A 13,191-nucleotide genomic window follows, 5' to 3' on the forward strand; every position below is an offset into this window, starting at 1 on the left:
TACTTGCATTTAGGGTATCCGCTCTTTGCACTGGGAGTCCCAGGCTGTAAGTAGGACCTGGGTGCAGGACATCACTGTGAGGATGAGGTTATATTTTAAATCAACCTGCAGCTTTTTGGAGTCTAGTCAGCTCTTAGGCTCACCAGATTGATGTGCTTGTATAATAATAACCACAGTCTGTGAGTGGGACAGAAAGTCTGGGATTATGCCCCAACAACCATGGCTGTGGGCTAATGGGCAGAGTGAGGATACAGAGTGTATTTTAACCCACCGCCATCTCACTGGATTGACCCTTTCATTATGCCTTAGCTCAGCCACCTTTCAAAGTGTCCCTTGGTCCTGCTCTGAGACCTTGTGATGCGAGGAGCTGCCTTGCTTTGCTGCAATGCCATTAACATGTGCTTGCCAATGCTGTCCAAAGCCAAAAGGAGGGTCCCCAGGTGGAGGGGAAGAAGAACAGCGACAGGGGACGCAGACAGTACCTTGAACTCATAGGATTCCTCAATGATGACTTCAAGCTTGCTGTGTTCCCCTAGGACTGGGCGCCCCATCTCTGCAATTCGACGCTCTTCCTCCTCCTTGCTGGTCAGTGGCTGCTTTTCTTCATTCTCCTCTGCAAAGCAAAGAGCCCGTCGGTGAGCCAGGCCTGGCTGGTCCCTCTCTGGAGCTGGCTTCCCATCAGACGGGGAGGTCAGGAAGCCTCCGGGTGGGAGCGTGAGTGACAGAGCAGCTGAGGAGGTCATGGAGCAATAGACAAAGTAGTTTTGCTGGGAAATGTTAGCAAGAGGTCTGCAGCTTGTCCAACCTTAGAAGGAGTCCAGTTCTCAGGGCTGGGGAATAGCATATTGCCTGGTACCTGCTGCCTCTCCCACAGGGATGCTGGGAGGGGACAGATCGTCACTAAGGCTGCTCCATTTCCCAGCTCTCCAGGTCTGCATCACGGCATGGTCAGGACATTTCCGTCAGCCTGTTACAACCAGAGAGAGCTGCCAGCAGCACCCAGGGTAGAGATGGGTATGAAATCTTGGCTCTGCCTCCTTCTGAGCAGGCCTTTACCTTGGGGAGGGGGCTGGCAGCTGGAGACCATGAAACTCCTGCTGTGATGGTAGGGCTAGAGGAAATAGTGCTGAGCCATACAGGTGTGAGGAGCCATCCACAGGACATGGCCTGGCCCCAACCCTGAGAGAAGAAGCAACGGAGAGACTACAACAGAAATGGAGCAGGTCTGCACCTCCACTGGCATCTGTGCAACCTCTGGGGCATGGGGACCCCAGGCAACATGGCTTTTGTCACTGTCCCTGCACAGACCCCCACTGAGCTCCATTCCAGTCCAACACAGGGATGAACAGAAGGACATCAGGGCTAAAAAGGGCTGGATGCACTGGAGACAGGAGTTAAACTGTCAGTAGGCAAACACCCCAGTCAGTTCGTGTTAGGCCGCCACAGCCCTTGGGTGTCACACTATGGGTACCTTGGATGGTGACCACGGTGCAAGGAAGAGGATGATCTCTAGCCTGGACCTTCCTGAAGACAGGTTTGCCTATCAAAGTGATCAGCAGTAGATCAGCAGGAGGGACTGTATGCCCCATGCAAACTGTCCCCATGCGGTTAGTAAACTCTACTCCTACTTCACACGGGGTTAGTGTCGCTCCCTTGCTGGCTGCCCTTTGGCTGTGCAGGCGGCATCACACTGTGAGAAAGCCCTTCACCTCCTGCTGGTCAAAGGGACCAGCCTCGTGGACAGAGCCTTGTTAGTCTGAATTATTTTTTCCAGGGCTCCTGAGGGGCTGCTCTGCAATGTGCAGGACCCAGGACCTTCTCTCTCTGCAGTGCTTGGCCTAATGACAGATGCTTGGCTGTCTAATGACGGATGAGCAAACCCCGCTGCTGGGTCTCACTGGTGGGAAAGGCAGGGGCTGTGTGCCTGAAGCAACCATGGGGTCCGGCACCTCTCACAGTGCTCGGGTACCCTGGCTGCTGTCTGGGGAGTGAGGACAGGCTGCCCGTGCTGTGCAGAGCCTTGTGCACATCTCCTGTGCGGGCTGCACATCTCCATGGAGAGGAAGGCTGGACCAAGTGGAGAAGCCCGCCCCCTGCTCCAAGAGATTGAGGGGGGTTGCCTGTCACTTCAGGGGTGACGGCTCACCCTCCCTGAGGTGAGAGTTAGGTGTGTGCAGCAGGCAGAGCACTCTGTGAGAGGCCACAGTGTTAGCGTGACTGGACAGGGTGGTGGAGCTGTGGCATGGTGCCTTCTTACCCTTCCAGAGTTTCCCTCCAGGACAGAACAAAAGCAAAGAGGAAACCAAGAGGAAAGAGCAGGGTAAGCATATGGCCATTAAGAGGAGGGAAGGAAGGGGGGGGGGGGGGGGCGGGGGAAGAGCAGAAATCCATACCTGTGATGGTGAAGCCACCTAGATGAAATCGAAAGGGAGAGACAGAGAGAGGGAGAGAGAAAGAGAGAGGATTAGCATTGGCACAGCAACATGGGCACCCTGCAGTCCGCAGGGACGTGGTGGTCCTTCCCTGCCCCACAACCGGGGACTGTGGACATGGGGGGGCTGCTCCCCGACACGCATCCCAGCATTAGTGTGGGGAGACCTGCACACAGGCTTTTCAACCCACATCTGCAAGCCACCCCCCCAGTATCTAATACATGCTGCAGACTGGGTAAAACCAGTGCGAGCCTGCCCTGGGGGTGGGGGTGCTTCAGGGAAGGAGGGTGGCTTTGCTTCCCTCCCTGGCCACCCTATCCTGGGGATGGCCAGCAAGAAAATTCAGAGGCTGAGTGGGCTCTAAATCTCCCCAAGACTGGAGGCAAAGTTTGCACTATCTCTTCAAAAAGGATTGGCCAACTTTCCTGTCCAGCCACAAGCATCCCTAAGTCGCCAGGCAATCCTGCTTCTGCCATGCCAGTGTAAGAGGTGATGGATTAATTTGCATGGCGTGGGTTTGTAACTTGGGGTGTCAGTGGGTTTACTATGGCTGTAACAATGCCACTCCCAAAAAATGCTCCTTGCCACAGTGGGTTATGACTTGTTAACATTAGTGGCTTTGGGGCTTTACTCCAAGGAAAGATGTAGCATTAGATACCTAAGCTTACTTAAATAGTGCTGACCACCCTAAAAGAGAATGTCCTGAGCAAAGAAAAATGTCAAACAAAATCAATGGTCTTCCGAAAGTACACAGACAAACTGGAAAAATGGAAAAGAAAAACGAATGCGCGCTTACCAAGCTCATTCAACAACAGGGCTGTGAAGGAGACAGACAAACACAGAAGAAGAAAAGTAAATGAATAATGAAATCAAAAGGGATATCCACAGAAAGACTCCAGATCCCAGGGCAGAGATTTCAGATCTGTAAAGCTGCAGGATACCATTAGTGTTGAGAGAAAGGCACTAAAAATAAAGGAACAGGAACATTTCATGGGACTGTGGATTTAAAATAAAAGCTACTGCAAACATGGGGTGGATATGGGATTAAAAGGCACACTCCAAAAATTCATTTTTCCCCTTTGAATTTTATGTGCAAGGTCTTCCATTGGTCTCGGAGGCAGTTCTGCCCTGGGGGAGGACACAAGACATCCCATGTGCAGTGGCTACTGGCTTTGACCTCCTCCCGCTGCCTCCAGCAATAGCTCCAGCAGGCAGCTGTGCTTCTGGCATATACGAGAGAAGAAAAGTCTGTGGTGAGGCTTGGCTCAAGGATCTTGTCACTCAACATTTTAGGTCTCCAAAACAAAAGAAAAAGCCTCTCCCTTAGTGCACTGGTGGGTCTCTGGCCCCTGAGGCGTGGACCCCACCACGGCTGCGTGGCCCAAGGGTGACATTTCAGAGGTGCTCTCATGTCGAGGGTGCTGAGCACACAGCTTGCCCTGCCTTGCTGCCTCTTGTACAAAACCAAGCACAAAAAACAAGTTTAAAAAAAATCATTGCATGGCCAAAGCAGCAAATAGCATCCTTTAAAATCTTGACTTGCCTTCCGGCTAGTTTGTAAAGCTGAGTTTTCCTCAGGTTTCCTCAATTATCTTTGTGGCCAGGAAGATGAGGAACTTTCTTTCATTTTCCTTTTATTTTTAATTAAAAATTTTAGCTGGGATCTTGTGAGTTGGTATCACAACTCTCAAACCTGGGGCCTGGAAGGCATGTTTGCCCTTGCCAGACTTGCAAGGCTGAGCCCACGCTGGTCCCTGTGAGGCTGGCCAAAGCTGGAGCCACTGAGTTGAGTTGTCTGGCAACACTGGCTATGCTCCATAGATGCCACCGGCACCATTAATGATACAAATCCCACCTGCAGAGCCTGGGCCATACCAGTATGTCTGATTTTTTTAGCCCTACTTCTGCTAGCTAGTCACGTAAACCAGTAGGAAACCTGATGGAGGGGGTTATGCAGCTGACCTAGATGGCACCTGCACTGAAGGGGGATGTGGCATCGCTGCTGGATGTGTTTTGTCCCACTCAGTGTGGGGACCACTGGGGGCCGTCTGTGTCCTGTACAAATAATAGATTATGTCCCAGAAATTAGAAAGCAGCTCCAAGGCAGACAGACCAAATTCTGCTGCCAATTTTTTACAAAGGCTTTAATAAGGGTCTGTTGTAGAGCAACTAATTATCTTAAGTAACTCTAAAACTGCTTCTTGTTCAGCCGCCAATAGCATGCAGAATTAGCTGTTGCCATTAATTTTCACTTAATTTCCTAGCAGAAAAAAATGCATGGAAAAATAAGTGAACTCTGTCTTTTTGGGAAGGTTTGCAGTTAGTTTAGAAATGTGATGAAAGAGGAAATTGTTTTTATTATTCCTATGAGAAGCTATTATCCAGTGCAGAGCCATGAAACTTTATTTGAGTATAACCTGATTTCTCCTAGACTGATTGCATCTTATGGTATTACCTGCTGTGATTCTCAGCTATTTTCAGAACCTAGTGCCAGTATAAAAAGGCTACAATTACTGCTCTGGCCATGCATTTTATTTCAAGAAAAGGCTATTTTATCTTCCGATAAAAATGATGCAGCATTGCGTTTTTACTTCTCGAGACTGATTTTTCTACTCAATTAAATGAAGGTGTAGCTGCGACGTGGCAGAGCAGCCCTCTCAAAATGTCTCTGGGTGCTAGCAATGCTCATTGTCCCCTGCCCGGGTGCTCCGGGGCCCTCCCGGGAGTCCGCCTTGCTCCTGAGGGGCCCTCGTGAGCGAGACGGAGTCCTCCCGAAATGAAAGAGAAAAGAAAACAGAGCAAAAAGGTGCAGTGGCCAAGCTTCAAAGGAGGGAGGGCAAAACGGCCGGGAGCCAAAGTGCGAGGAGAAAGGAGTGTGAGAGTAGGGAGACACAGAGAAAGCGGACGGCAGCGTCTCAAGAGCTGGTCTGGTTTTACTCTCACACCTTTCACTCCTCGTCGTAGCCACATCGGGTCCCCAAGCACAAGGAAGAAACTGCACTCTTTCTCATACTCCTCACGGTCAAGTACTCTAAGGGTAATGAATTTCCTGTGGGAACACAAGACAAAGGCAAACACATGATTGGCATCACACACGCATGCAGTTCATGTCCGCCCGAGTGCTGTGGTGCCGGAGATGGTCGGGTGGGGGGAAGCGGCTGCACATTCCCCCTGGGGCGTATGGGGAAGGACAGGAGCATCCCCACCACCCAGCTGGGGTCGGACCTTGGTGGGCTGGGGAAAGGCTGAGTTCAGGGGGGGTTGGGAAGTGTCCTCGCTCCTGCCCTTTTCCATAGGCGTTGGGGATGTGAGCTCAGTGTTGCAGGTGCCAGGCATGAGTGAGCCAGACAGGGACACACAGGCTGGGCTCAGCCCCGGAGGACGTCCCCCACCTTTCTTCTCACTCATCTCCACCAGCCGGGGCTCCCCGATCTCTAGGTAGAAGGTCTTGTTTTTCTCATACTCCTCATCATCTATCACCTTGATTGATATCGTTTTGCTGGAACAGAGAAGAAGAAATAGAGATTCAAGAGTAAGGGGGGAAAAAGGAGGAGGGGAGACAGGGAGAGGAGGATGGAAATGGCAGGAGAAGGGGGCTGCGGACAGAAAACAGTGGGCTTGGTAGCATAGGCTGGAGGGGCAGCACAGCCGAAAGCAAAGGGCAGGAGCCAATGGACCGAGCTTGCCTCAGGATCACAGGGTCAGAGCACCAGCAGCTTGCAGGGTGCCGTCCTCCCTGACATGGCCAGAGGCCACTGCTGCACACGACACAGCCTTGACCAGCCTCCCCCAGAGGTACCTTGGCCTGAGGGCAGCAAGACATGTCCCTTTCCAAAAATCCGGGGTGCAGAACAGCCCCTTGATAGCTTGCACACACTGCATAGGCTCTGGGGGCACAAGCACTGGGAACCAGCACAGACCAAGCCCCTGAAAGCACGATGCACTGCCTAAACCAGCCCCTGCACACGGAAGAGGTTCTGACTCGCCAGGCACAGCAGACCCATGCACAACATCATGATCAACTGCTCAGTTTGGACTTTGGAGTCTCCAATTTACAAGCTCAAACGGGATGCTGGAGTTAGGACTTTATCTGTAGAGAGAACATAAGGGAAAGGTAGTCTTTCTGGTTAGGGCAGGGTGAAGGAAAGCTTCACTGACAGTGAGATTTGGCTTTTTTATTTCCCTTTGCAAGCAGCGCATCCTTCCCCAAGACCTGAGCGTTTGGTTGTCTCCTGTCTGAAAGTCATGCAGCAAGTGTCTCTTCTCACATGGCCCAGGGTTGCTGAATTTGCCCCTGTGGCATCAGCAGGGCAGGTCCGAAGGCAGAACCCCTGCTCAGAGCACAGCCACAAAGCATGCACCACGAAGGGTAAAAGCCTCGCAGGAGGCTGTGGTTACCAGCAGAGAGATTTACTCCTTGGGGCACCCAATAGAGTGAAATTTGAGTGAACTAATTGCTTTACCAGGGGAAAAAATTAGCATAGAAGAAGTTTTCCAGCTCTTCAGGGACTTACGTAAGTAGCCTAGAAACACCCAGCCAAAAGCTGCTCACCAGAAGGTGGCTAAACCCCTGGGGTACAAGGGGCTAGTGCATGGGTGGGCACTACTGTGGTCTTTCCTACAGTGCAAAGCCCTTGCAAAGACAAGATGGGGGGCAGAAATCCAGCAGTCCCTGCTCCCGCCCAGAGCACCCTGCTCACTGGCACCTGCGTGTGGCATTGCTGCTGGGATGGGATCTCCTCCTGACTCTGACCTTGTCCCGGACGAGAAATAAGGCAGTAACAAGAAATAAAAAGGTGACTGTCTGCAGCCCTCTGCTTGCTGCTGACCTCCTGGATGGGTTTGCTTTTTCCCCACACTTGATGGCACTGCCCTCCTGTGAATGCTCTTCCTTAAACAAGCTTCCCAGTCGTTCTCCCCCTGCCCAAGCCTGTCTGTCCCGTCCTTTGAAGAAATGCCTCTTGTCCCATCCTCGGCTCCTCTGTGCTTTCCACAGGCAGCCAGCGCAAGTCAGAGCAGCCCCGAGGCTGCTCTAATATATGATCAAGGAGGTTCTGCTGTTCCTGGCAGGTCCCAGCGCTGAAAACCCATAAACATGGAAGAAAGCCACACTCTAGGGCAGTTAAATTCAGGCCACGCTGCCGTAATTTCTGGCTTTCTCCCCTCCTTGCACATCTGTACTGCCACCCCAAGCCCCTCCGTTAAGCTGACAAGTATTTGGCAGCAGAGTCGACATTTTATTGTCATTCAGAGCAAACACCACCAAGCACTTGGAGGAACAGCCAGGTTGATTTCTTGTGCTGTTTGCTATGAGTCAGAAGTGTATTGTTTGCCCTTCATGCTTATAATGAAACCATTTACTCAAGAGCAAGCGATGGCTGTGAAAAGTGTAACAATGCAGCCTGGCTCAGGGTAATTGTATTTTATAATGAATATCTGTAATAATTTGTTCTGTTTATAATTATTGCTGCAATAGGTTTGTACATCGGAAAAATAGTTACCAAGTACACAGCTGATCTTGCTTTGCATTGATGAGTTAGGGGAAATTATCATGTATTAAAAAACTAATGAAGGATGTAAAAAATGCTCTCAGCCAAGCTATCAAAAAGGACTTGACAGAATTAACAGAATGGCACAATTTCAAAAGCATTACTAACAAAATCAATAATTTCCCTGACAACTCCCATTAAAATGTACAGCGCACCCTGCCCTCGTGTATGAAAAAAGCCTTTCTCAGGAAAGTTGATTAAAAAAGCTGCTTTCATCAATTCTGAGGGCAGCAGAGGTATCAAGATGTAAACTTCCTATGGGTGTGCTCTGGCTTGCCGTGTGTGGCATTCCTCAAAGCCCCACAAAATAATTTTATCTCACAAAAAGAAACCTGGGTGCCAATTAAAAAAAGCTGTTCCTGATGCTTAGACCCAACACTGATAGGACTTCCTTGAATAATGTGGTTTTGGGGATTAAAGTGCCAGTGCCAGCAGGTGCTGCTATTATGCAGTTTTCCAAGTGATCTTTCTAGGGTGCGAGCAAGTGCCCTGTGTTGGGTAGATATGTGCACTGCTGCTGTTTCTGCTGTACAAGGTTGTTGGGAAAAAGGGTGGGACGAACAAACAGCAAGTCTGCTCTCTGGATGAATCTCCAATCAGCAAGAACTGCTGAGGCAAATTTGTCCCTGGGATGAGACTGCAGTCCTGGAGAAAAGGATTTCCTCCTAATGGTGTTTGAGATCACACATGTTTGAGAAACAGCAAGTATGTGAAAACAACACAGGCTATTCTTAGAGCATGCCTGATCTCCATCGCGCTGCCTTTTGCCTGCTGCAAAGCTCCTCCGCAGGGTCCTGCATGCATGTGACCATGCAGTAGGGTTTGATCAGTGGAGGAGGAAGATCAGGCAACTGCACAATTTATCTCATGTTAGAATAAGGACTGCTTTCTACAGTAACCTGGGACGTGCACTGATGACACCCTGCTCCTGTTGGACCCTCTGACATGGTCTCTGCTTCTCACTCCTCTCCCAGGCAGAGATTTGCTGGATAGCGCGGGCTGTGACGGTGAGCAGCATCGAGATAGTGTGGGGCTGCCCGTGCAGGCTGTGGATTGCAGCCCACGTTCCCAGTGGCTTCACCTAGTCCTGTGCTCCTGCTGCATTCAGTGTCCAGTTTTGCAAGCCTGCTGCCTGCAGTCCTCTTTTTCAGAGGTACATGTTGCTGTGCGAGGCTGATTTTCTTGCATTACATGGTGCAAATGAGGCAGCCCAGGAGCACCTGGCAGAGCCAGGAATGGGTCCCCATGGACTGATGTGGGCTGTAGTGCTGAGCACAGCAGCTGAGACATCTGCCCCTTGATTTCCCTAGCTGGACAGAGCGGGACGAAGTATGCTGAGACCCAAAGACAGCACAAGTACTTGCTGAAATTTGCATTTAAAATCTTTCTGTCCTGTGACTCAGGGGGTCCTTCATCACAAGATGTGACAGTGCTTATCATAGAATCATAGAATCATAGAATGGTTTGGGTTGGAAGGGACCTTAAAGATCATCTAGTTCCAACCCCCCTGCTGCAGGCAGGGACACCCTCCAGTAGACCACGTTGGCCAAAGCCTCATCCAACCTGGCCTTAAACACTTCCAGGGATGGGGCCTCCACAACCTCTCTGGGCAACCTGTTCCAGTGCGTCACCACCCTCACAGTAAAGAATTTCTTCCTAACACCTAATCTAAATCGACCCTCCTTCAGCTTGAACCCATTACCCCTTGTCCTGTCACTGCACTCCCTGATAAACAGTCCCTCACCAGCTTTCCTGTAGGCGCCCTTCAAGTACTGGTAAGCCGCAATTAGATCTCCCCGGAGTCACCTTTTCTCCAGGCTGAACAGCCCCAACTCTCTCAGCCTGTCCTCATAGCAGAGGTGCTCCATCCCTCTGATCAGCTTCGTGGCCCTCCTCTGGACTTGCTCCAACAGCTCCATGTCTCTCCTGTACTGGGGCCCCCAGAGCTGGATGCAGTACTCCAGGTGGGGTCTCACAAGAGCCAAGTAGAGGGGCAGGATCACCTCCCTCGACCTGCTGGTCACCCTTCTTGCTTGTGTAAACAGAAAACAAAAGGGACACTGTATAGCACCCTGAAACCCCCACTGCTGAGTCACTGCAGGGCCAGAAACCAGGAGTCCCAAATCCATGAGACAGAGGGAAAAACCAGAAGATTAAACCAGAAGACTAAAGCAGCCTCTAAACCATTATACATTTTCTTCATCTTGTGCGAATAGATGGTCTTTCCAAGCTGTCCCTCAAATCATCACAGAGGTCTAGAATGAGTCTTGATTTGGGGATGAAAATGGTGTTTCTGCCATAATCTAACATCTCCAGGAACTGGGTATTTAAGCCAAACACTCAAGATCCCATGAGTGTGCAACACCACAGCACTTGAAAAAGCTGGAATATTTTTTTCCTGCCTTGTCCCCGGGTCACACTGCAGGTGTGAAAGAGCAATTTCTGGATCATCTCTCCAACAGATTTGGGTGCATGGGGCTAGAGGTCCCTCTGCCAAGCCAGGCTGTGTGTTGGCCTAAACCACCAGGCTTGGCACACCTCCTGCCTTCCTCCCTGCCTGCTGCAGGGAGCCCCACTGACACCATGGGGCAAATTTGCAGCAAACCACTGCTGCTGCTGGAGTTTTCCTTCCATTGGTGTTGAGTCCATTTCACCTGAGCTAAAGAGCCCTGCTCTGGCATGAAGGCTGAGGGCATCCATGATGCATCCAACTGTCTGCATTTCTGTACCAGAAATTGCTCTTCCCTGAGTCTGTAGCCAAGGCAATTGCTGAGGGAATGAGTTTAATCTCATTTCCATGTACCGGAAATCAAAGAATAAAACACATCTTGCAGAATTGCAGCTCCAGCTCTTCTCTTCTTGCTGACACCCAGCAGCAACAAGAGAAGGATGGTATCTTTGTGAATGCAGCATACGAATCTCTGCCCTGACTCCAAGCCCAATGGTCTCCATCAGGATTCAGTTTTTGTTTCAAACCATGCTATTTCATTCAATCTGTAGAGGTCTTTTAACAGAGCATTCCCACACAACCTTTAGTTACAATAGTCCATGGAAAAGTTCTCTTGGCTGGTGATGCCCTAAGGATGATGCACCAAGAGAAGAACTGTTGTACCTGGTCGGACCCAATGGCCATCCAGCACAGCCTCTTGTTCTGAAAACTGCCAAGAACACCTTGGAATAGGAGGATATAAGAGCAGGATAGGCATATAGACCGTATTTCCAACTGATGCTCTCCCAGCCACCAGATATTTGTGTCTCGGGTTTCCTAGGCAGACCAGGTTTCTTGTATTTAGCTATGCTTTGCAGATTTCTCCCATTTCCCTTTGAGCTTGGGTAAGCTTTTGGCATTTGCAGTATCCCATGTGCCAGGGAGAGCAATGCAATTGCTAATGCCAGCTCAGTGTTATGGACAGCACATAGCTGCTCTTAGGAGGTGATGTGTACTTGGCACAAGCATGCCAGCCCACCTGTGTTTTCTGGGCACATCTCTGGAAAGGGCAAGAGAGAGCACCCACTTGTCTGCCTGCAAATGACCCCAGCAGGGACATGGCACTAGCAGGACAGGGCTGAATGTCCACTGTCAATGGGCAAGCAAACTGACTTTCTACAATGGCAAAGGCAGGGCAAGAAGAGAGCTAGTGCTTAGAGGAAAATGCCACCTGGGGAAGGCACCCTGTGAGCAATCTCATGCATGTGCAGGGACAGGTACATATGTAACGAGCTAGCACAGTCTAGCACAGGGTGACAGGACCAGATCAGAGATCAACAGGGGAATATTTCTCTACAAGTATTTTTTTGACCAAGGCCACATGAGAAGATGGGTGCAACCTTGGGTAGAGGTTTAAGGACCTGGGACTCTCAACTCTCCTATCTCCACTAGCCTTTTCTCTCTCGTGGGATCTTGTGGCACCAGAAATGACTTGTGACAACCTACATGGACCTTTGCATCAATTTCAAACCTGAGTATCTGCACAGTCACAGCACACAAATGGAAATCCTCAATATACTCGCAAAAATCCTGCCATTCCCACTCTACACTGTACTGCTCAGTTATGTAAAATGGCAGAAACCCTTCTCATGACTTGGACAAGCGACCAGCACTGCAAGGACCAAGGGAGCTTGCTGTTTCCAGGGCATCAGCAATCAGCTCCAGAGAGATCCAGGCAGGATATGCTGGGGGACAGGAAACATCCTCCAGGGCACTTCTTGGCAAGGACAGATCTCCAGGAGCAGAGATGTGTCAAGTCCAGTGCTCACTGCTCAGATTCAGCATGGTGAAAGGTGGTTTTCATTACTGCACAACGGATCTCTTAGCTCTTTTAGAACTGTAGTCATGCCTTTTTAACACTGCTTTTTTTTTTTTTTTTTTTTTTGAGTGAGCGAATGAAGCTACCTCTATCCTTGGAGATGTTCAAAGTTCACCTGAGTAACTTGCTTTAGCTTTGATGTTGGCCCTCTGAGAAGAGGTCGGACCAGAGACCTTCTAATCCAGAGACTTTCCAATCCAGAGACCTTGCCCACCTCAACCCTGCTGTGCATCTAGATCCAAGATCTCTCAGCTAAGAACATATCATTGTGCCCAGATCACCCACAAGCTGGAGCTGGGATAGCTAAGAAGTACCGCATGTAGCCAGTAATGGTGTCTCCAGTGGGCCAGGAAAATGATCATCTCTAAACTCACAACCAACCAACCGCTATAGCAGTCAGTAACTAGCTTGCCCATGAGAACATAGGATGTTGTCACTGCCTGGACAGACAGACACTTATTCCTGAATCAACAGAGGGAACAGTGTGCTTATGCAGCTTGTCACCCATCCAGCTTCCACTGATCACCCAGGAGAACTACATGAATAGCTTGGAGGACTTTCAACTGCAGATTCATAGTTACAACATCCAGGGTAGGCAGTAAGGAGTCCTGTTGCCTAAGCCTGGTGCTGCCACCACTTCCCATCTAGAGGGTCAACGATCATGGTGAGAGAATAGCCACAAGACATGCATGTTCTGGAGGTGACATTTCAAAGACACATCCATTGGTGCTGCCTGTTCCAGCACGCATTCTCAAACTACCGCAGAAAGCTGCCACATTGATTTCTCATACATCTGCTTGTCAGCCAGTCACTTAATTAGCTGAAGTTAAAACTTGCGATGGGAGATGGGTACATGGCTTGGGAGATTCCCTGCCTCACGCAGCTCGTGTGAGCGGTGGGCAC

General features: G+C 50.2%; 1 protein-coding gene across 9 annotated transcripts in view; it reads right to left on the minus strand.

The window, feature by feature from the left end:
• The window catches only part of SLC8A1 (solute carrier family 8 member A1), a 138,025-nt gene that overhangs the window by 11,790 nt on the left and 113,044 nt on the right, over positions 1-13,191 (minus strand). For 3 of the 9 annotated variants that reach the window (XM_054820877.1, XM_054820881.1, XM_054820880.1), the window contains 6 exons: positions 5,825-5,931; positions 3,229-3,249; positions 2,394-2,411; positions 2,258-2,272; positions 1,472-1,540; positions 483-613 (listed from right to left, as the gene is read on the minus strand). In XM_054820877.1, coding sequence (XP_054676852.1) covers positions 483-613; positions 1,472-1,540; positions 2,258-2,272; positions 2,394-2,411; positions 3,229-3,249; positions 5,825-5,931 — 361 coding nt within the window. Of the gene's footprint in view, positions 1-482; positions 614-856; positions 1,446-1,471; positions 1,541-2,257; positions 2,273-2,393; positions 2,412-3,228; positions 3,250-5,377; positions 5,482-5,824; positions 5,932-13,191 lie in introns of those variants that run through there. The other 6 variants (XM_054820879.1, XM_054820878.1, XM_054820882.1 and 3 more) reach the window with 6 other exon arrangements.

The sequence above is a fragment of the Grus americana genome, chromosome 3 (assembly GCF_028858705.1).
Source record: "Grus americana isolate bGruAme1 chromosome 3, bGruAme1.mat, whole genome shotgun sequence".
Classification (NCBI taxonomy): domain Eukaryota; kingdom Metazoa; phylum Chordata; class Aves; order Gruiformes; family Gruidae; genus Grus; species Grus americana.